The following is a 23,032-nucleotide window of genomic DNA, read 5'->3' on the forward strand; positions in this document are numbered from 1 at the left end:
TAGCTATAGTCTTATAGCCAAGACTGGGAAGCCATAGCAAGCCTGCTATGGCTTTCTGGGATATTTTGGGCTGTATTTAGAGGAGATTAGGTTTATGGTAACTTCTTTGCAAGGTAGGGAGGAGCGTGGTTCTGAAAACTGAGCTATTGCAAGGAGCTCAATTAATCTCACAGCATAGTATATGCTCTCATTGGGTTTGAAAAGAGAATGACTCCGTTTTATCTAGAGATGACAAAGCATGAAAGTAGCTCTGTTGGGTTTGATTTCTGAGCTGTGAGATGGATCTAAGCCCACCAAATCTCCTCAATTCAAGTTCAATATTCTCCTTTAAACAAGCTCTTTATGGAACAGGAGTATTATGAAGTGGTCTCTGTTAGAACTGATGGCATTTCATTACACTTAAAAGGATTTTTATAAGGAAGAAATGGGCCTGGAACTAGGTCTAATGACATTACTTCGTTAATGTGGTACCTTTTTATGCCTTTCTTCAAACAGAGCAGAACAGCCCTCCAGGCTACCGTGCCTGTAAGAGAAATCCTGAAAGTATGACTGCAGCATGGCTGGTGCAGCGATGCCTTTCCAAGGGAGCCTGGAGCTGAGGACTGTCCTTCCCTGTGCAGTGCAGGCTTTGATGGGCTAAAGCAACACCCTTCCCAGTCCGTTTCCCAGATAGTGGGGGAAAGTTAATTAACACACAGAGCTGACTTTCTAGTCTCCTTTTTTTGTGCTTCAAATAGGTTTGATTAGGGATAGTGAATTGTCATCGGATGTTTGGGGCCTGGAGGAGGAGAGGTGATGGGAAGGGTACCCTGGGTGTATTCAGTAACTGCTGGTGCCACTTGAGCTGGGATAGTCCAAACAGTTGCAAAGAAATAGTTTAAAATAACTTGTCGCTTGGTTTTTATTAGACATCCATTAGACTTGAATCTGATCTGCTGAGAGCAGCCAAGATGACTTCTCCTTGATGAGAGAACAAATGTGGCAAATTTCTGGGGGTCGCATCTAACCCAAGGTAATATGATTCTTAGAGATGTAAGTGTTTGCTCTCTGATAGAATGACTTTGAGTGGTAATCTCATTTATACACTTAATTCATCTATCCAAATAACAGTTTAGAGAGAACTGAGGTTTAAGTGGTCCATTCTGACTAGGGATTGTGACAACCTGTCCGGGATCATGACATGCTTGCTCAGCTTATATTTTGGAAAATATTTGGTAGCCTGGAAGTTGGAATCAAGAAATATGTTCTGCAGTGGTGGTCTGTCCTTGTCCCTTGTCCCTGTGGCACAGATTAAGGACTCAGAAATAAAAGCACTAACCTAGGTGGTTCTCTGGAATAGGGAGTAACTAATGGAACTGCTGCTTTATTAAAGAGAAAAACCTCAGTATTTTTTATTATTTTTTTTATTTCAGCCACTCACAGCTTTAGCAAAACAGGCTTTTGATACTGAAACTTCATATACTTTCAGTAGCTTTTGTTTTTATGTGTGACAAAATTTAGGCTTTGAGCTGGTAGAACACAAAATCTGAGTGCTTTACTGCAGCTTTCAATGCCTGAATATAGCTTTGTTTTTAAAAACCACCTATTAGTATGCCAGTGCATACTTAGTGACACTAATTACTTTGCTTAATTACTTAAAATATCAGTCTGTTGTAAAAAGTCTGTCAGGTGTGTGATATTAATACCAATTTCTGTATTGTTCCCAGGTGCTTAACAGTCTGCACTGGTGTCTGTGGTGTTGGATTGTAACCTAAATTTCTAATCTTTGGCTTTGATGCCTCAAAATGAGCATTGGAAAGAGATAGCCAGGCTTGGGATTGTTAGAAGTGACCCCTTGGAGACCATGAAGGGGAAGCACAGAGTAAGAAAGACTTTGAGGAAATGTAAGTGAGGGACAAAAGCTGCTGTTGGCATCTCTCATTCTTCTCACCAATTAAGTCCCAACAATATATCCATGTTGTCATTAAATATGGGACTCCACAGCAAGATAGGAGTTGATGTTAGAGATACAGAAATAGAAACAGCATTAGGCTGGGGAGAAACAGAATAGAAAGGCTTTGGTATATCCAGAGAGGAAAATGTCTGTGTGTGTGTGTATATATATAGATAGATAGATAGATACATACGTACAGTTCCATGAGAGGGACTGAATCATCTACTTTGTAGAAATGGCAGCTCCTACAGTCACAGATCTTGGTAACAAGTCAGGGCTGAGGCATTTTTGATTACAGTAGCAATTGGAGACTGTATGGAAAGGGGAGAGGAGCAGTTGGCTGAAGACCTTTAACTGTAACTGGTGGTGCAGTTAAAGGCAAATGCAGTTAAAGCCCCATCTTCTCCTGTTTTCAAACAGTGGATACAGTACATACCTGTTAATATCTGGTATGAACCAATTGTACATGGATTATTGTTGTCAGGTTCACTCTACTACTGGTTGCTTCTGTAGGAGTTGCTACCTGAAACGAGTGTGTGGTTCTTAAAAGTGTATCTGCATGGGAGGAAACCCTCATCTGTCCCAAATCAAATCTTCTGGCAGCTACCTCCTAGTTGTAGTGTGACTTGTTGAACACCAGTCTTGCTGTTGCCTTGTTTATAACCCTTATGGTGAGGCAGCTGCTCCACTCCTTTAATCAATTTAGTTGCCCATCTGTATGCATTCCCTAACTCCAGTGCATCCTCCGGGGATGTGGAGAACAACTGCACACACCAGCAGGATGCAAATGTAGTAAGGCTTTACACAATGGCAGAGATGCTAAATACTCCTTCTCTACTCTTTCCCTGCTGCTCTATCCTCAACACCAAAGCAGGCTTACAGGCATGTTTCAGAAGCAATTTATTTCATAATTCTATTTGTTAGCTATGAGTGTTCTCCAAGGTCATAGGCTTTACCATTAAAATAAAGCAATTGATTTATAATCTCACAGATTGGGAATTAAGATAAGCAGTGGGGAAACCAGAACCCTTGAGGATGTGCTTACTTTTTAGCAGCTCTTTAGTGGTAGCAGTGGTATTTCCATATGATGTTGATTGTCAACTTCTTAGGAGAAAGAAAACAGTGATTTGGGAATGAGAGATAGATCTCTCTTCTGTTTTCCCTAGAACAAAATCCTTTCAGTGTAATTTCATTAAGTAATTCTGTGGCATGTTCATAAAGCTCTTTCAATACCCATCAGTTCATGTGTCCCCAGAAGATTCCTTATAGAAATTTGGTTAGTCTTTGTCAGTCAGAAATGTAGAGTTTAAAAACAGGCTAAAAAAAAAGGAGCAATTGGTAACTGTTGTTAACAAGTACATCTTTGAGGAGCAAGGACCATTGCTGGTCCAAAAGGTAATTTTACTGGGGGTTTTAATTATTTCCTATTCTTTTATTGCATGTTGTTATTGTGCTAATGAGGAATTTGACTTGGACTGGGTAAATGTATCACCTGCAAAGTAGAATGTTGTCTTTCTGAGCCAGCTCTGTTGAGTCTTTTGACAAGACAAAACAAAACTTAAATTGTCTGGTGAATTTTCATATAGATAAGCTTGTGTATAAGCAAGCGCTTACATTGACACAAAGACTTCAAGCAGCAAGTGACAGGAATACCCACGAGCCAGTTAAATGCAAATAAGGCTTGCAAAATACTAAGTGTATTTAAAAGACTTGTAAGAAAAAACATAAAAATAATGGTTGCTGTGCAAGTAGGCTGTTTGTCCTAATGCTGATTAGTCCAGGCATGAACAGAGCTTTGCAAATATTAGGAACAGTTTTATATGGTATATAATCCACTTGATTAGATACTTAGACTGTTCCTATTTTTATTTGTAAATCACTGGCAAAAAGCTGACTGGCAGAAAGTGAGAACACTGTCTCTCCCAGGACTGAGCACAGGTGATGGGAGGCCAAGGTGCAGGTGTGTGTTGTCTGTACTGGTAGTGGTTTATTTCTGCATTCTTTTTTTCCCTGCAGTGTCTTTGATGCTGTTTGAAGGTCACAGGTCTGACAATTCCATTGCTTAAGGCTTTTTATTTTTTTAATGATGTGTTAACTTTTATGGGCATATTGAAATACTCGTTTGTTATGTCTACAGCATGTCTCTATTAAAAAAAAAAAAATTGAATTAATTCTAGAGAAGCAAACCCAACCCAAATGAGAGAGGTTCTATTCTGTTCTAATAACTTGGCTTTTTACCAGACATTGTAATGCATTATTTTTCTTTCTTCAGCAGAAGGCTGAGGGTTTAAATTGAATCCAGGCAGATGAATCACTGCCATCAGTTTAGCTGTGCTTTACCTGAATCCACAGGGCAGCGAGCAGGAGCAGAGACAGCGGTTCAATTAAGATTGTGGTACAAGTAAATCCGTTGTATTGTTATAGAGGCTTTGATTATAAAATTCTTCCACAGAACAGGGTGAGCTGACAAAACAAGACAGGCCTGAATGGTGTTTTCATCCTGTGTGTATAAAAAGTGATTTAGATTAGTGTAGATTTGGGGAGTAGGGAGAGCAGCCTGGATGCTTAAGTGACTTCTTTCCCTCTCCCATTTTATTGAAGTAGATCCCTCATGCTCGTTTGATTCCTCAGCCATAAGCATGTTTCTCCCTGCATTTTGGAGGCTCACAGTTTTGCAGGCTGTACCTGATTAGCTTCTCTAGCAATCAGTTGTGAGTGGGGCCATCTCCTGCCACTGCCTGGGAGAACTCTGGGTGCCTGAGTTAAAGGGCCAAGTTTCAAGCTGCTTCACTGAAATATTTTATGGCAACAGACTGCATATCAACAATCTTTTCGCTCCATAGTTTGAAAATAACTTGATGATATCTCCTATACAAGGACTTGAAAATTCTGTTGGTGTTTAAATTTATCTTCCCTTGGAAACATTGCATTGCCTTCAACTTTGCAGCTCTGTTGAGGAATGGAAAGTTTTTCCTGTTACAGCTATGAGGGCAGCCTGAAGAGCCCTTTCTCTTCTTGAAATTGGTTTAATGCTTTCTAATTGTAGAAAGGTACCTTAAATACCCCTGCTCTCAGGATTTTGAATGTGAAATTAGTGTAAATTCAGTTTTCCCTGGTGCCATTAAGAACTTCTCCCCGGTTCATAAACATTCTTGATTCTTAAGTGGGGGGGGGGGGGTAGAATGTGATAGAGACAGCAGGGATTGAAATGAATTAGTGAGTGGAAGAACTCCAAAAGAGACTTCTTTAAAAAGCAGATTGATTGCTTAGTCAGAAGATGTGGGGACAGCTGGTTAATGATCACAGAAACCTTGTGACTGAGGGCAAATGCTGCCCACACACTCTTTCTGGGGAGGTGTCACATTGAGGCTGATGGCCTCAAAGGAAGTAGGTATATGTGCACATGCCCTGCCAGTAGTGCCATTGGCTGCAGGAAAGCAGAAGCTCCTGGGAAGCAGGGTTACTTCCCCAGCTGCTGGATGTCTAGCAGATTTCTCTCAAGTCCTTCCAAGCTGTGAAGGCAGGAATGACATTAGCTGTTTGTAACCTGCTGCCTGCCGTTCTCTTAGATGTATTTCACGTACAACCTCAGACTTTTCTCATTTGCAGCTTAACTTTGTTTTAAGTTGACTGCTTTTACTTCCAGCTTCATTGATATTTATTACAAACTTGCCCTGTGGGTCAAGAAGGAAGATGCCTCTGTTTGCACAAGCAACCCTAAGTGGAAGTCATAGTGTGCATTGTTTTTACAGTACTGATGATCTGATTTCAAACCCCTGCTGTTACCCAGGGAATTTAGAAGGTTTTTTTTCACAAATACTGCTTTGCTCTGCATTGGCACTTAGAAGTTCCTGAAGCTGTTGTACACAGGAGGAATCAATGGGCAGTCATGCCATGGAGTGTTAAGCGCATTTCCAGGGCTTTTACCTTTGGGTACCATGCAATGTAGATGGTGTGGCTGAACTGAAAAACCTCCAGAGCATGTGAACAAATATCCTGGCTGTGAGAGGGGGATTGTGCTACTGTGAGAGGAGGTGTGTGTGTTGATGGGGGTTGGATTAGAGAACAGTGATTTAGAGCAAGAACTCTGCACCATTGGGGTGTGTGCCAGACCTGACCAGGGTGTTCTGAACTGGGTATTTGCAAACTGCAAATTGTGAATTTTCCACTCTGCTGTACCAGGATGTTTAGGAGGTAAAATATCCTCCTGGTAAGTATGTGTGGGGTGTTTCATAGAGTTCTCAACCTGTGTTTTGTTTCTCAGTATTGAGTTCGACCGAGACTGTGACTACTTTGCCATCGCTGGAGTGACAAAGAAGATTAAAGTCTATGAGTATGGTACAGTCATTCAGGATGCAGTGGATATTCACTACCCTGAGAATGAAATGACCTGTAATTCCAAAATCAGGTAGGCATTGATTTGTATTTGAACTCAGAGTGCCTTTTCCACTTGATTGTTTATGTGCAGCAATTGTTCTGCTTTCTTTATGGGAATTGGAGGGGAAGGGAGGAATGCAGGAGCTAATGGAGATTGGGTGGCACAGGCACTGGTACTTGTGTATGCTGGGTTCATCCATGGTAGTAACAAAGCCCATGTACGTGCAGGAGAAAAGGCAATAGGGAAGTAAACTGCTATTGTGTTCCTTGCAAATGCTGTTGGATACCCACTCAAAGCAGTGGATATATGCTCCAGGTAAAGTCGCAGCTTGTCTCAAGGTAACCTCTGTACTCAGTTCTTCATAACAGTTACTGATTGCTTCATGCTTTCTTCTCTTCATTGACCAGATCCTTTCCATTCTTCTGAGAGCTTGCTAGTTCTCAGGAAATGTTCCTTGCTGGCACCTTCTACTTAGGAATTTTTGTCTGCCTGAAGTACTGTTCTGCTGGGCCTCATAATATAAAGCTCCTAAGAAAAGACCTTTCTTGATTTTTTTTTTTTTTTTGCTGCTGTGCTATCATTACTGTCAGCCTTTTTTTTTCTTTTAGATATATTAAACCAATAAAATATAGGCCACCATGTTAGAACTTCAGCTGAACTAATCCAGCTAAATAACTTAAAAATCCTAATTCAAAAATTCTGTTAAAGCTCAGAAGTAAATAGTACAGGCAATCAAACGTTCAGTATTATAATACAAGTCTCCAGCATTGCTGTTGAAATAATTTGTTTTTATTTGGTGCTCTACATTTTAAAAGCAGTAAAGCAGCCATGAAAGTGTAAGTAATAAATTTATGTAATAGTCCAGCTTCCATGAAAACAAAATGTTGTGCAACAAAATTAAGAATGTTTGCGAGGCTATTTTAGAGCATAAAAGTCACGCTTTGTTTTGTAGCTATGTGACACATTTCTAAAGATAGATCAGTCATTCCTGTGTTGCTTGTGCTCATTATTCCCAGGAATTGCATAACACTGTTTTATGAAGGGAAAGATGTAAGTGCAGCTGACCCTGGGACTAGATTTTTCACAATGGGTAAAAGCAGCCTGAGAGTGATTTGTATTGATATGCTGTACTGATTATGGAGCTTGTGTTTGGCTGGGCTGGTGAAATGTTCTGCATTTTTACCTGAGTCATAGCTGAGTTTGCACCATTCAGCTGCACTTTTGTGGAAAGAAGAACAGAATAATAGGAGAAGCAGTCAGAGTTAATACCTTTTGCCTTAATTAGAAGGGGAAAAGCAATGTGTGTTGGGTATTTCTTGGACAACTTGAAATACATTCCAAACTTGCTGTTTCAGTTTTGACAGGGGTCCTACCCTGATGCTCCTGCCAGTGGTTAGGAAAGTTGTTAATTCTCCCTTCTCCCACAGCTGCTAGTGAGGAGAGTCACATTAGTGCCTTCAGTGGTCTCATGTCAGCTTTGTGCTCCAGCCAAAATGCTGCTTGCTTTCAAGATCTTTCTCATTCTCAAATTTCATGCATGTATATATTTTATGTATATATGACAATGCTAAATGCCCTGTCCTCTGACCCACTGCCTCAGTAGAGGAGGATCAGGTCCCCTCTCATTTTCTTGCCCTAGTTTCTCTCATTCCTTTGAAGAAATAAATGGTGGGGTTTATTTTCCCCCAGCCTCCTCCAATTATATCAGGCTTCCTTTGGCATGTAGGTGCTTTTGGTTTTGACAAATAAAGTTGGTCTGTCAGTCAAACACATCCTCGCTATATCCATTAGTTGTGCTGCCAGTCACCGGTGCCGGGGTTTGCTGGTGCAGCGTTGAGCAGCATAATAACTTGCTTTTCTGAAGTGGCATAGCTTGAGGGAGATGTTATAGATGAAGGCTGTAATTTCATTATGGAATATTGCCGTGTGCTGAAAATGTGCCCATATTGTAATAGAAAAATCTAAACAAGCGGAGCCTGCTCTTTGTAAAAAGCCTCAGTTTAAAGCTGTTGGTCTTAATTCGGGTGAAAGTGCAGTTTCTTCAAGAGGCTTTACTCTACCTGTGCATGCCCCTTCTGATATCAAAGACAAACATATTTCTGCTCTAGCAAATGGGTGGTATTTCTCTTCCCAGCAGAGATGCAGGGGTCTGTGTGCAGATGGGGTTCGGTGACATGTCTCTCCTGGTTAAATTGATCCTGCTTAACCTTGTTCAGAGCAATGATGCCAGAACATAAATCATTAGCAATGATGTTGGTGACTCAGCTTTCAGAGGAGCAGAGGCCGTGATGGGCTTTTATAAAAGCAGACAGGTGACAGCGTTTGTGAGGACTTGTGTCTGGCCAAGAGCAAGTCTGGCCCAGAGCAGCTGCGGGAAGGGAAGCCCGTGCCTGGGCCGGGGCTGGCTCCAACCCAGCCCTGCTCTGCCGTGTGCCAGCTGGGTGCCTGCTGAAAGCTTGAGCTTCATGCCAGCAGTAATTGATTGTAGGCTTTCCTGGAGCTGAGCCCTGGTACCAGCTGTAGCTGAGTCTCTTCCTCTTTTCCAACCCCCTTTTTTACACCCACCTGCTTCTTAAATACGTTCTTTTTTCATCATCTGCTAAGCCTTCTTATCCCTATTTTTAAGAACGGGGAGGAAGTCGGTGTGTCGGGTTTCTGGTAAATGTGCATCGCGTCCCCTGGGAACAACAGTGGCATAAGCTTCCAGGAAAAACACAAGATGACACATAAATCCTCATAAAAATCCCATTTACAGATTCATAGCTTCAGTACAAGAAACAAATCCTGGCATTGTGTAGTAGCTATAAACAGCACCCTGTGAGCTAATTATGACTTGCTGTGTCCCTAGCTATGGCAGGCACTAATCTGCAGCTCCCCCCCTGTAGGAGATGGGAAAGGATGAAGAGGAATGGCTAGCAGCAAGCCACAGCTCTGTTCTGATTTATTCAAGAGGCAGATTTGTTGTTTTGCCATAGGTCACGGGGGGAGAAAAATAAAGAGATCTAGCATTCAGGTAAAAAATTTGCTTTAGACCTCGTTAATCTACAGCAGATGATGTGTGAGTGTGGTTAGGTAAACATGCTTTTGAAATCCATGTTTTGTATTCTGCATGCTCACCACCGTGTGTTTGCAGCATCTGTACTTCAGTGATAGATGTTACCACAAACCTCCAAAATCAGCTGCATCTGTTTAGTCAATTGCAGTAAAAGCAAAGCATCAGTAGTCTTTCTTTTTTAGGAGGCTGCTAATATTTTACAGTTTTTATCTTTTGGTGTCAATAAATCAAATGCGTGATTGCTGTATCCTAATAGCACTTCAGGGGTGTATTGCTGTCAGCTTTGAAAATGGCAGACACTTCTCGCTATTAAGTTTAAATTAAGCAAAAACTTATCATATGGTCTTTTTCATTGTAGATTCTTTGTGATTTGGAGTGGTATGAGCTGGTTGTGTTGGATGCCTGTATTTCCAGAGCAGAGGATGTTTGACACTAAAAAGGTTATAAGGAAATATGCCTTCAACTTGCATTAATTCAAGTTTTTGGAATCACTGATTCACTTTGCAAGAAGATGAAAGTTTTTTCCAGAAGTATTTGTCTTTAACCATACTAGAGGTTTTCTTTGAATTGATTAGGGAAAAAAGGGGTTTATTTTAAAACATTCATCACAGTAATGTAATTCCATATATCTCTGAAGTATTTGTTTCATGTTGTTATTCACGTAGATGTTCTTAGCAGTAGTAGATCATGCTCTTTAAAACATTTCAGTCCTAAAACTATCAGCCATCATGGTGTCAGACTGGGTCTGAAGCACTTGGTGCTCAGAAGCAGATCAGACCACGGGCATTTGTGCCTTATTAAAAGCTTTAACTTTATTTAACTCTCACTGCCAGAGGGGTGGGTGACACTGGGTAGCATGAGCCTGGATTTTTGAGACATATCAGCCATAAAAATACTGTCTCATGAAAGAAAGATCAGCATAACTGACAACACTAACTGAGCTGGCCCACTTGTGTCTCTGAATAAAATGAAGGATGCACATGAATCTTTACAGGGTCAGGATTTCTGTGTGGCTGGATCAGATGCTGAGGTTAGGAGGGTTTTTTGGAGGTTGGTGATTAGCTTTCAACTACAGTTTCTCCAGCTTAATCCCCTAGGAAGGAAAGCTATCAGAACTTCTGATAAGATAAATCTCTGGGGTGTAACTATCACTCTTTCTGGATTAAAGAACAAAGCAAAAACTGAAAAAAAACCAAATACAGCTACTGTACTTAAAATAAAAGATGGCATCACACAACGCCTTTTAGTCCAGTGAATTATACATTCTCTCAGCCCTGGGTAGTTATTTTTATATCATATCTCAGAGCCTTCATACTTCAGTTTCTCCTGGATGTGGCTGCATACCATCTAAAAGTTGTCTGCAAAAGGTTATTTTTATGAACTTTGGGGGGTTTGATAGTTAATCTGTTTGAGGACTATGTAAGCTGCGTTTTTGGTTCATTTCACCTTTGACTTTCCTTTGCCCTTCTCCAGCTTTGCTCCCTCATGCCTTTTTTGAGTTTGTTACTCAATTCATTACCCATCATAGCATCTCAAGGGAACCCAAAAAAAGTAGATGTCTTTAAAGCTTCATCAAAATTGCCTGTGTTGGGCATGGAGGAAAGATCTGTGCTTCCCTTAAGGGGGAACGTGGCAGTGAGTTCTCAACCCTGTGCAGGTCCCAGGAAAGCCATATGGAAGAGAAACATCCCAGATCCAGGACAGCCTTCTTCCAGGTGTGGATTGTCACAGATGCCAGAGGATACAACCAAAGGACTTTTTACAATCATTTTTTAGAGGTGCAGAGGGTGATAGGACAAGGGGGAATGGTTTTAAGCTGAAAGAGGGTGGGTTTAGCTTACCTGTTAGGAAGCTGTCTGCTCAGAGGATGGTACAACTCGGATTGTCAGAGAAGTTGTGGCTGCCCCATCCCTGGAAGAGTGCAAGGCCAGACTGGATGGGGCTTGGAGCAGCCTTGGGATAGTGGAAGGGCATGGCAGGGGGATGGAATGAGGGGATTTTTAAGGTTTCTTCTACCCCAAACCATTCTATGATTTCTGTGAAAGGACAGCACTTGCTAAAAAACTGCCTGGAAAGGGAGCTCTCCTCTACCTGATCTAACCTTAAATTGCACTCTACGAAGTTTAGTTCAGAGAATTTAAGTTAGAAAGAAGCTCAGGTATTGCAATGTTAAGGGCAAAGCTCTTGTTTCAGACTTTGTAAAGAGAGTTGGGTGCGGATGAGGGCAGAATTAAGGCAGAGAGCTGGAACAGAGTTGATTTTGTCTTATTATGATCCTTTAATCATATTACTTAAAAATGAAAGATTTATGGTGTGTGTGACTTAAAAGGTGTTAATTGAACCACTTAGTGGCTGCAAATCCCTAACCATTTTTCACCTGTCAGTTCCTGTTTTCCCCTCTAAGTCTATCTATAAATGCTTTCCAAATGAGTGTTAACCCCTTGTTAACACCATCAGGCTGCATTGGGATCTTTGCTGTGCCAGATTTAATGAACATGCTTTTGGGCACAGAAACTGTGTTTTTCTCCATCTGTACCATCAGTGAAGTATTTTAAATTTATCACATCTCAATAGAACTGTTAAACTCTTGTCCTTTACATCTTTCTACCTACTCAGTAATTCTTAATTATCATTGTCCGGGGTGATTTCTTTTTTGACAAGATGTGGTTATATGATTACCCTCTTCATAACTAATCTGGAACATTCATCCTCTAACCACCCAAAGTGTCACCAGTACATCAGCCTTCCTTTACCCTCTTCACTTGCTGATGTTGTCTGATGTCCTCTCAAAGCCATCCAGATAGGAGACTGCCTTCTAAGATATGGCTCTGGGTTGTACTATCTCTGCTTGTACATGATGGCTTCACTTACAGATTATTTCCTTTTTTCCTTAAGCTCCTTGAAGCCCTGACTTGAGAGGAGATAATCTGGTTGGGGGAACTGATAAAGGTCTCCTGTGGTGTGGTATCTACCTCCCTGCCATTGGCTGGAGACTGCTCCCAGCCCACAGCTCACTGTGACGTAGCTCTAGGCCTCTGAACTGCTTTTGCTTCCATCAGAGACTGCTCCACCTGGAAACATGACTCCAGATGTCAGATGTGGTTATCTCTGGGCTGCTAAAACCTTCACCTCATGGTCCTGGTGGGCACTGCCTGACAACTCCATTTGGAACTCAGGGAACCACTTAAGTTTCTCAGAGTAAGGCTTCTAGTAAATCATAGGTTTCAAGACCTGTTTTTCTGTGTGGGTACCTAATGGAAGTAGGACAGAAATAGCGATGACTGCGTTTGTGGACAGCTCTCATGTCTACAAGGCTTAGGGATACGTAACATTTTCTCATTAATGACATATCATGGAAGAGGTGAAGCCAGGGAAATCACTCTGTGAGCTGCATCATTGCAACCATCCTCTTAGCAGCTGGTGGTTAAAAATGGTGACTTATATTGGGTTAATAAAATTTTAAGTTTCTAAATGTAAAGTTTTAAAACCAAGGAATGCTGTTAAGTTTCACCATAGTCAGGAGCAGAATGCCAGTGCTGCTTACTGTTATTTAACTAATGGAACAACAAATGTTTAACTACCATGAGAAAGGGAAAGGATTTTTCCTCGTCTGTGTGTAAATTATTAAGGAAAACAGGATGCAAGTGTATAGTGGAACCAAGAATTTAGCAAGGTATAATATTCCTGAATCAGTATCCACGTATCTACATCATATTTCAATGTGTAATCAAAGCAGTACAAAAAAGTTACAGAATTGTGGACTTCTGGTTTATATTGTTGGCTAAAACTTGGCCCCAAGGCTACTATGATCTAGTTATCTGTGTCAGAGCTGCTCGAGGACCTGCATGAATGGGATCTGTCAGTTCAGCTTCTGCTGCCTGCATCACAGTTGATACCAACTGGCATGCTTCTTTGCCAGATGGTCCAAAAATTGGTGAACTAGTATTACAAATTTTCTTACCTCTGTCACATTTTTTTGGGAGTCAGAGTGGAGGCGTAGTGCCAGAAGGCTATGAGTGTGACTTGGCAGTGTTGCTGCACTTGTTTTCTCTGCTGATCGTTAGAGTTTGCCAGTGGAATTATAATTTTGTTTTGCACAGCCCCTCAGTTCAGCTCAAAATAAAAACCTGTGTGATAATATTTTCCAGTTCTTGATCAGAAACATTTCCTAAAATACTCATAGAAAACAAACTGCTGTTTTCTCCTGGACAGGAAGGCTTTTTTAGCATTTACAGAAAGCTGGAAGTAGTTTCTCAGAAGTCAAACTTTCATGTACACATAGGTACATATATATAAATTAGATGTGTGCTGCAGGAGAGGTTGATTTACTGTCCATGTATCTATGCATTTTACATATACAGCTACTCTTAGGTAAGTAATTATCTTTATGGTATAATAATAATTCATTTATGGTAATAATAACAGTAGCATCTATTGCTAAGAGGTTGAGGAGTCGAACCTTGAGCTCTTGAGAATTCGTGTGGTATTCAAACAGCAAAAAAAAAATCAGTGTTTGAGATGAATTAATTTTTAAAAAATTCTAGACCCTAGCACTTCATATCAAGGGGGAAATGTCTCTTCAGTCAATAAAGTTCTGCTTTTTGTTTGTGGAATAACGTTTGTTCTATTTCTGAAGGGGTTTGGGTTGTTTTCACTGGGGTGGTTTGCTGAAGATGCTACGTGCTTTGCAAAGATACTCATTGCTTGATGTATTGTAGGAGTGATTTTTGTATTGTGCATTATGATTTCCTCTAAGACTGACCAGGGCTTGCTCTTTTTAAGCTGTATCAGCTGGAGTAGTTACCACAAGAACCTGCTAGCCAGCAGTGACTATGAAGGCACCGTCATCCTTTGGGATGGATTCACAGGACAGAGATCCAAGGTGTACCAGGTAACACACAACCAGCGAGCAACATTTCCTGTCACGTGCACTGTGCCGGGAGAGCAGCGCTGAGTCTGAGGTTCTGCTCCTAGTTCAGCAAAAGGCTTTTCCATTCCACGGGGTGAAATGGATGTTCCTCCCATTTGGTAAATGTGTCTCATCCACACAGCTTTATTGAGCTGTAGTCCTCCAAGGGAGGCAGCTCTGTCTTCCTGTCAAAGTTGAGGCAGTTGATGTTTTCTTGCTGCTGCTCTCGGGCAGGGAATCTGCACAGGGAGAAATCAGTTCCTGGAAGCTGTCACGCCTTTCTTTAGAAGCCTCTGTCTCTCCACACCTGTTCCACTTCAGTCTTTGTCAAAAGCTTTTTATAAAACTCTGCAGTGATTGCCAGCACAGGTGTTTGTGAAGCAGAAGTGTAAAATGCACACTTGAGTGGTGAGGCTGGAGAAGGGAGCACAAGGCAGAACAGGGAAGTTCCTTCCCCACGCAGCGCGCTCAGCTCGACAGCCAGACCTGTGTCAGAGGTTTCTGGCGTTTTGTTTCTTCGTGAAACTCAAACATTGTGTTTCTGTCTAATGGCTTCTGAGACGCTCGTGATCAGAACAAGGAGGCTGGAAGAGGGCTGTAGTGTTTGGGAAGAGGCTGGAAGTGCTGCAGGCTGTTGTGTTGTCCATTGAAACTGGTCAGTGATAATGAAAGAACTACAGACTCCTTGACATTTCAACATAAGTTTTAGTTCTTATTTAGGCCTGTTTACTTTTTCATTGTTTTTTAGCCATTTTATAGTGCTTGTTTTTATTAATCCTTTGCAAATCCTAATAAAAGATAAATTATACTGGACAGAATAAATCTTGTCTGTTTTCCTCTCAAATACATTTTGCATTTCTTTATTAGGCTGAATAATGAACCTAGAGACGACCAGCTGTTGCTTATGTTAAAACAAACTCATTTTGCTTCCTATCAGATTACTTGAATTTTTTATTTGGATTTGCATAGAAGCATTGACATCTGCTTTGCATGTACTGAAACCCTTTAGTGACTTCATCCTCATGAGCTTTTTGTCTTGTGTGAAGGCTTTTAACAAAGGCTTTGACTGAATTTCAGATTTTATTCAATGCGATGTTCTGCTTCCATGTGGGATGTGCCAGCATAGCAATTACAGCTCTTCTGTGTTTCAAGGAAAAGTGTGCAGTCTTTTAATAATATTTATTTGAGTGCTAAAACAGACACCAGGAGATTTATTTAATAGCTCAGCAGGAAGGTACAGATTTCCTGGACTTCAAGAGAGGTGCTGTTTGAAATGGGCATCTTGTCAGTATTGGGAAATACTGAGAAGTTGCTTATTAATATTGAAAGCTACAGCTACGGTCTAGGATAAGCAGCAGCACATGGTGAAACCACAGCCAGCTAAATCATGCTGCAAAACCAGGTTTTTAATGTGTATATCCTGAAGTATTTTTTTCTTTCCAAGTGAAAATGAAATAAGTTTTTGTTTTTTAAAAAGCCATTCTAGTGTTTTCTGCTCTCCTGGCATGTCTAGCATATTGAAAGGATTGGTCTGATTGGGAGAAAAGATACTTTTTTCAAAAAACTGCTAAACGTAATAGGCTTCTCTCTCCAGGTCCCTGCTGACCTGGAGATTATACCAAATGTGTGTTTTCCTTTACTGTTTTATCATATTACAACTCACTACCTTTCAATATTGTTCTTGTTTTTCTCAACAGGAGCATGAGAAAAGGTGCTGGAGTGTTGACTTTAACTTGATGGACCCAAAGCTATTGGCTTCAGGCTCTGATGATGCCAAAGGTACTATTTTATTTCAATCTCAGTGCAGAAGACTTAGGCTCTATGTGTTCTGTTGGAAGAACAAAGAAGTGCTATTTCAAGTAGCTGATTCCTCAGCTGCCTTCAGTATTGTAATTGCTGTGGTGATGTGGCAAGATATTACTGAGCCGCTTGGATCTTAGAGAAGGAAAGGCTTTATTTGGATTAAGAGCTCTTGCTTCACTTTTTTTTGTATAATGTACTCTCACCTAACATTCTCCTGAACTCCAAACAAACCAAAATGTGTTTTAACACTATTAAACTTGTTGAGTTAAAGCCTTAGGCCCTTTCAAAAGAGCAGCATGTATTTATATTTCAAAAATGAGGCTGTCAGTAAAACAGCAGCAGTTAAGAAATGCCTGCTGCTCTCTTATACCTGTAGCTCTGCATATTAAAGACTGTTTCTTGGAACTTTAAGGAGTTGGGTGGTGGACTGAGGAGTGATGGGAGCAGGTCCCAGCCTTCCACACTCCAGAGTCCATTTGACAAAGCACTTTTGGAGAGCTCTTATGCCAAGCTATTTACCACATGGTGGTAAAAAGATGTTCCTCTACTAAAAAGATATAGGAAGCTCCTAAAGAAGAGGACAGCACTGAGCAAGATGTAGCATTCTTCATCACTAATGAATGAGAGTTTTATCTGTAATGTGTTTACAGTATCAAATCAGAGTTATTTAACAGCAAGAGCTTAAAAGTTCCTTTCCTAATCAAAGGGGATCACTCCTCCCAGATGGGCTGATAAAGCTCTGGACAGAGCTCTTCATGATTTGCTTTGAAATGATAAATTAATTTTTCATAAGTGCTAAACTTGGTAAGTTGCTCCCCCTCTTCCAAAAAAGCTTTTAAATGCTGTTCCAAAAGAAACTAATGTTCATCAGTTCCATTTGGCAATCACAGAATTGTTTGGGTTGGAAGAAACCTTAAAGTTCATTTTTTTTCCAGCCCCTGCCATGGGCAGGGACACATTCCACTATCCCAGGTTGCTCCAAGCCCTGTCCAGCCTGGCCTTGGACACTTCCAGGGATGAGGCAGACACAGCTTCTCTGGGCACCCTGTGCCCTGGCTTCCCCTCCCTCTCAGGGAAGAATTACTTCCCAATATCCAATATCCCATGTGCCTTCTGGCAGTATGAAACCATTCCACTTGTCCTGTCAGTACAGTTCCCAAAGCTGATAATTCCATTTACAAAACTTGAATGATTATTTTATATTTAAGGTGAGTTTAAAATGTTTTCAATAAATTTCCCCTTCCTTCTCTGGTGGAAGACAGGTGTGTTTTCTACGTGCTTAAATGCTGCAGGAGTGAATATTCACCTTGTAAATTAACAGGCTCTTCATCAGTGCTCCCCACTCTAGCCATGCATATAAAAAGCTGATCTGCCAGGTAGATCTGCATTTATTAGCATGTTAACGAGGTGTCCAGTTTTGCAAAACCCAGCTGCAAGCAGAGCTTCTGTCTTCAGTTTAACAGTTCACTTCTTCAGTAATTGTCTCTAAAAGTGTGCTGTTTACTTAGAAATTATTGTAATAAAGCCTGCAGATACACATAACCCGCATTTCAATTCACAAAGGTCTTTTGAAGGTGTATTGGGGTTTTGGTGGATAAAACTGGGCTGGAACATTTTATCCTTTATTTTTACCATGACTTGTCTGTGATTTGCATATATAAAGAGCCCTTCAGAGACAAATGGAGTCTTAGCACAGATTTTAGAAGTTTTTGAGGTACAAAGCAAGACCAGAAAAATGTCCACATTAATGTTGTAGTATCCATCTTCCATCTGGGTGATCACAATTAAAGGATTAAATGTGAGGGAACAGTAACACTCATGACAAGTGTCTTAATTCAAACCTGCCTAACTTAAAATTTTGTCCTTCTGCTTATGTTCACAACTGTTTGGTCGAGTTCTGGTCAGTTTTAATACACACTAATGCACGTCTGGCCAAGTAGAGTGTCTAGTAGGAAAGATCCTTTATCTACTCTTTCTGTCCTCTTTTATTTCTCTTCTTCTTTGAGACCACACTGGGCTTTCCAGAGCTAATCTCATCATTCTTCCCCACAAAGCACAAGTATCACGTTTTCCTGTCAAGTGATCAGGACAAGCTAGCAAAAACAGGACAGCTTTGCCAGTTCTTTCCTCTTGCCCGTGTATCTGCCTGTCTCTCCTCGGTCTTTTCAAGTCAGAAGCTAATTCTGAAAGTAGGCATGTGTTGGAGAAGGTACTTACAAATGAAAAATCCTGTGCTTTTTCAGCTCTCTCTGCCAGGGCTCAGGCACTGCAAAGGGGATGCTAACAGCATGCTATTAGGCAGAAAATTATTCTCCTATAATTAGAAGCAGCATCCTTGGGCCCCAGGTTCTTGCATTGTCCATCTTGTTAGATGAAGATTATCCAGAATATGCTTATCTGTGGAATATCTTCCTACTTTCATAGCAGATAATGACAGCATGAAAGCATTATTGTACTTAGAATAACTACTGTGTGTACAAACCCTTCACTTTTATCTACAGTTGTTATGCCCTCTCTTTTTCTATGGGCAAAGGTACTTGTGTATGTCTGTAGGGACCCAAAGATACACTCTAACTAGACAGCAGTGAGCAAAATTGGTGTTTGCTTGTTCTACAAGCAGCTTGGGGAGTAGGCACTCTTAATTTAAATTCTTTTATGCACATAATAATGGCAGGAGCTGTGATACTCATGTAAGTAGGAAAGGTGAATTTCTGCTCTTTGAGAAGAAAAGATCAACTTTGTGAAGGCAGAATGATGCCATCAAAGTACCAGGACAGGCCTGGAGCTAATATACTTAGCTAATGACTTACAGCTGTCTGTTCCACATTGGGGGTGTAGTTTTATGGCCATAGTAAAGTTAACAGATGAGAGAGAGTGAAATATTTTGTGATGCTCTGTTGGGTAGAATTTGTTTTTATTGGGATAGAGCTTTTTGGGGGGTGATCAAATGTTTCTCTGCTCTGGCTTTGTTTTTGAAGCTCTCTGAAACTCAAGAAGATAGAAGGACCACTGATAAATTCAACTGAAGGAAGACTTCTGGTTTTACATCTGTAGTTCCCTCATTATTCCTGGCTCAAAATTGAGAGGTAGGATAGAACAGGAGCACCTGAGAGCTCTGAGTTTGTAGCAATAGTTACTTTTTATTGTCTCATGGCAAGGAGGAGTGCCGGCATCTGTCTGTCTCATTACATCTAAGGAAAGTAATTTCCGTGTTGCATTGGTAAATGAGACCTTGGTACTAGTCCTGCAAATATGTTTTTTTTTATAGTGCCCTTAATTCAACAAGGCAACACAGATACACAGAGTAAAAAAAAAAAAAAAAAAAACCAAAAGCCTTCTACAGAGGTGAAATGGCCTGAGAACTGCAGCTCTGAGTCTGCTCCTCCAAATTCCTCAGAATTGTTTGTGACTTCATTTTCATTGATATTTCATTCCTTCAGCTTCTGTTGACTTGAGGTGTAAGTATTTATTGTTCTCAAAATATCAAGTTGAGCCTTCAGTTTGGTCATTTTTCTGGCTAAAAAGTTCAGTAATTTTCTGGAGATTTGTGGGGATGTTAGATTCATTTGGTGGGAGTGCCTTGGAAAGGTCAAAGTGATGCTGGTAGTTACTGACAATAAAATCTGGGTCTTATGCAAGCACCCTGCAGTCACTGCCTACTGACAGTCATCAGTTTCTACCACCTTCCTGACCCCTGCACAAGGCAGTGCATCCAAAATTCTGCCTAGCAGGACAATTCAGCAGCTTTCTCCTTTCTTAGGGATTCTGCTAATCTCTGCAAATGAATTTTCTGGTAGCAAGATCGTATTCCTGGCTTAGAGCTCTTCTGGAGTAGCAGCAGGCTCTTTGTCACATGAGCAGATAAGAATTCACAAGTGACGGGCTGGATGAAACATCCTCACTCTGTGTACCAGCTGTGAACATCAACACCTTCAGCTATTGTAGTACAGACTTCTGCCTCTTTTAGTCAGTGTTTAGACACAGAACTGATGCATGGAAAATTAATTTATAAACTTACACATTTGTTGTAAAGCTTCAACTAAAAACATCTTGAAAAGATATAAACATTTTAAACTGAAAAAAACTGTTCTGGAGGCATCTTTTTAATACTTTTTTTTAATACTTTGGTTAGGGTATATATAGGGTTAGGTTTTTGGCCTCATAAAGATGTCTCTCAGCAGCTGCAGAATGAGAGAAAATATGCTTTGAGAACATGTGTTTCAGAAATAGTCAATCTCAGATGGTTGCTTGTCTCATCAACACAATTCTAGATGTTACCAAGACATCTGTGTTGTATAATTACTGCCTCGACCTCAGCAAAACCGATGAAAGCTACAGCAAATAAACTCTACCCTTATGAATTATGCTTTATTAACCTGTCAGTTCTTTTTAAAAAATAACGGGCACTTCTAGGTAAAACTTGACATGTTTCATTATGTGTTGTTATATGTTCCATCTATCCTTTTTATGGTACTGACTAAGATGTAATTGGAGCCCGACATATCTCACAGCAGTTAGATCACAGAAATTGCAGGCTCTAATCTGCGCCTGTCAGTTGTAGCGAATATTATGATGACTTTGAGCACATGGGTTGTCTCTTCACCAGATTAAATGGCTCAGCTTATGACCTGCAAGCTTGAATGAAAAAAGGAGCCAAGCTGAAACCGAGCCCTCAATTAGCTTTTGCTACAAAGCTGGGACCAGATGGCCATTTGTTTGCTTGTGGGGGGGGGTCAAGGAGAGACTTGGCTGCTTTGTATGCAGGTTTAAATAACTGGGTGGAAAGCTTAAAAAAAAACCTGTATTGTTTTAATACTAGATTTCAGCAGAGTATTGCTCTGAACTTGACATCATGTACCCACCCCACACTCCTCAAGTTGGTATTGTCTGCTCATACTGTCCTCTCATGAAGATGTTTTATTTGTTTCTTATTTCATCCATGAACTTGATGGCCTTTGATGCCACAAGAACTTAGACTACTCATCTCCTGGTGTTTGTTCATTTAAGCAAAATGTAAATATTTTCTTGTTTTGAAGAATTCTTCCCTGGTCCTGTTCCCCTCCGCCCCCAAGTCAAGAACATGTTGGAGAAGCTTTGTCATCCAGTCTTGCCTGGGAGAAGAGAGCTTCTTAAGCCATGCTTGCAAAGCTTTTGTTTCATTTTAAAATGTAGCCAGGTGTTTAGGGCGAATATTATAGTTCTGATCAATGAGAATGGATTTATTTCTGAAAACCAACCTCAGGCTGGGTGCTGTTTTCATTGAATTTTACATAATGCTTCTGGGAAAATAGATGATTCCACTGGGGTTTGTATTTCTGCTGGTGTCTGTGGGTGCTGCTTTCTGATGGTTCCAGGCAGCTGCCAGATATCCTCAGAGTGCTGTATTTACAATGATTCCTTGGTGTGCTCTGAGCAGTGCTGTTTCCTCCATCCTTGTACAGTCAGAAATAGCCCAATCTTGTTCCTTTCATTACTTGCCAAACTATTAAAAAGCACAGTAGAACCAACCTGCCAGTGTTCCTCCTTTGCCTTCTGAAACATGGATACTCCACATGGAAACCTTGCTTCTTCCTGAAAGACCCTGGGAACAGCTGACCAAGAGGTGACACAGAGGACCCCTCAGAGGGTGGGGGACACACCATGAGACTGCTGATCTCATTGTGTATTGATCACAGTGGGTTGCAAGTTTCCAGTTGTTTTGCCATTTTTGCTCACTTCACCTCCAAAGTGATCATTCAGTAAGGCTGGAGGACCTATTGGCCACCGATCTGAACAAGCCTGGGCAGGTCAAGGGGAACTTTTGAGGGGATTAACCCTTCATGTAGCAGCTCCATGTTCAACATTGGTTCCAGCTTGCTCTGCTTCCAGCCTCAGATTGTGATACTTAAGTACAGCTTGATCCACTCACCAAGAAAAGAGGGAGGGGAGAATGTTTAAGTCTTTTCTGCCTTGTAGGCACCAATGGGGCTTGATGCCAATCTGCTGCTCCTTCAGCTGGGCTAGAGGCAGTGTGTTGTTTAGCTTTTAATAATAAGATTAACTATGTGAGGAGCACCTGGCACTCTTGATCTTAAGGTTAAATGGTGCTTGAACTGACAGGTGGGGAAGGCTGTATTTTGAATAGTCCTGGTGTTTTTTGTTGGTCATTCTCTGAAGCACTGGCGTGCTTGGGGGAAGAGCTCCTTCTAGCACATAGTTTAATCAGTGTCATGTGGTACTCTCATAGAACAGTAAAGTTCTTGTACTAAGGGATTATTGCATCATAGGAAGCCTGCATACTGATTTCTCTCCTGTCTGTGGCAGTTTCTTAAGAATAAAACAAGTTGTTCTCCCTCACTGTGCATACAATTAGGTACATTTATTCTGTGCAAAGCAGTTTTGCTGTGGAGCTTGGAGTTCTTGCATCCCAGCACAGCAACAAGGAACAAAAAAGGATGTAAGCCTTCCTGTCCTTGGTTGTATGAATCTGCACTGCGGTAACCTTAAGCACTGAGATTATAGCATGTGGTTAGTCACCTGCTCTGATGGTCTCAGGTGTGCAGGATGGACACTTCTGGCATCTCCTGTGTGTACAGAGGTGAGCAGGATATTTACAATGTGGACTTGAGAATATTCTCAAACTTAGCAACCACCAGTGCAAACTGACCCTTTAGGCTCACTAACATCTTAGCAACTGAGGCTTTCCAGAATCTTATTCATGAAATTACTACATTTTAGGCCTTTCAGATGAAGTTTGTGTTTTTATTGTTTTTTGTTTATTCATGTCTCTTTCCCTTTCTCTAGTGAAACTCTGGTCTACCAACTTGGACAACTCAGTCGCAAGCATTGAGGCCAAGGCTAACGTGTGTTGTGTCAAATTCAGCCCATCTTCTAGGTATCACCTAGCTTTTGGCTGTGCAGGTAGGTAAAAGGGATTTTGGGGCAAAGGGATATTGTTTCTTCCTTCCTTTATTC

The 23,032-nt window shown here is 40.9% G+C and overlaps 1 protein-coding gene across 5 annotated transcripts in view; it reads left to right on the forward strand.

Moving 5' to 3' along the window:
• Positions 1–23,032, forward strand: part of COP1 (COP1 E3 ubiquitin ligase) — a 124,275-nt gene that overhangs the window by 46,198 nt on the left and 55,045 nt on the right. For all 5 annotated transcript variants that reach the window (XM_005528753.3, XM_014257608.2, XM_088060605.1 and 2 more), the window contains exons 12-15: positions 6,198–6,341; positions 14,149–14,257; positions 15,973–16,054; positions 22,862–22,978. In XM_005528753.3, the coding sequence (XP_005528810.2) occupies positions 6,198–6,341; positions 14,149–14,257; positions 15,973–16,054; positions 22,862–22,978 (452 nt within the window). The remainder of the gene's footprint in view (positions 1–6,197; positions 6,342–14,148; positions 14,258–15,972; positions 16,055–22,861; positions 22,979–23,032) is intronic.

The sequence above is a fragment of the Pseudopodoces humilis genome, chromosome 10 (genome assembly GCF_049639895.1).
Source record: "Pseudopodoces humilis isolate 2021_Gansu_Grassland_sample_001 chromosome 10, ASM4963989v1, whole genome shotgun sequence".
In the NCBI taxonomy this organism is placed as follows: domain Eukaryota; kingdom Metazoa; phylum Chordata; class Aves; order Passeriformes; family Paridae; genus Pseudopodoces; species Pseudopodoces humilis.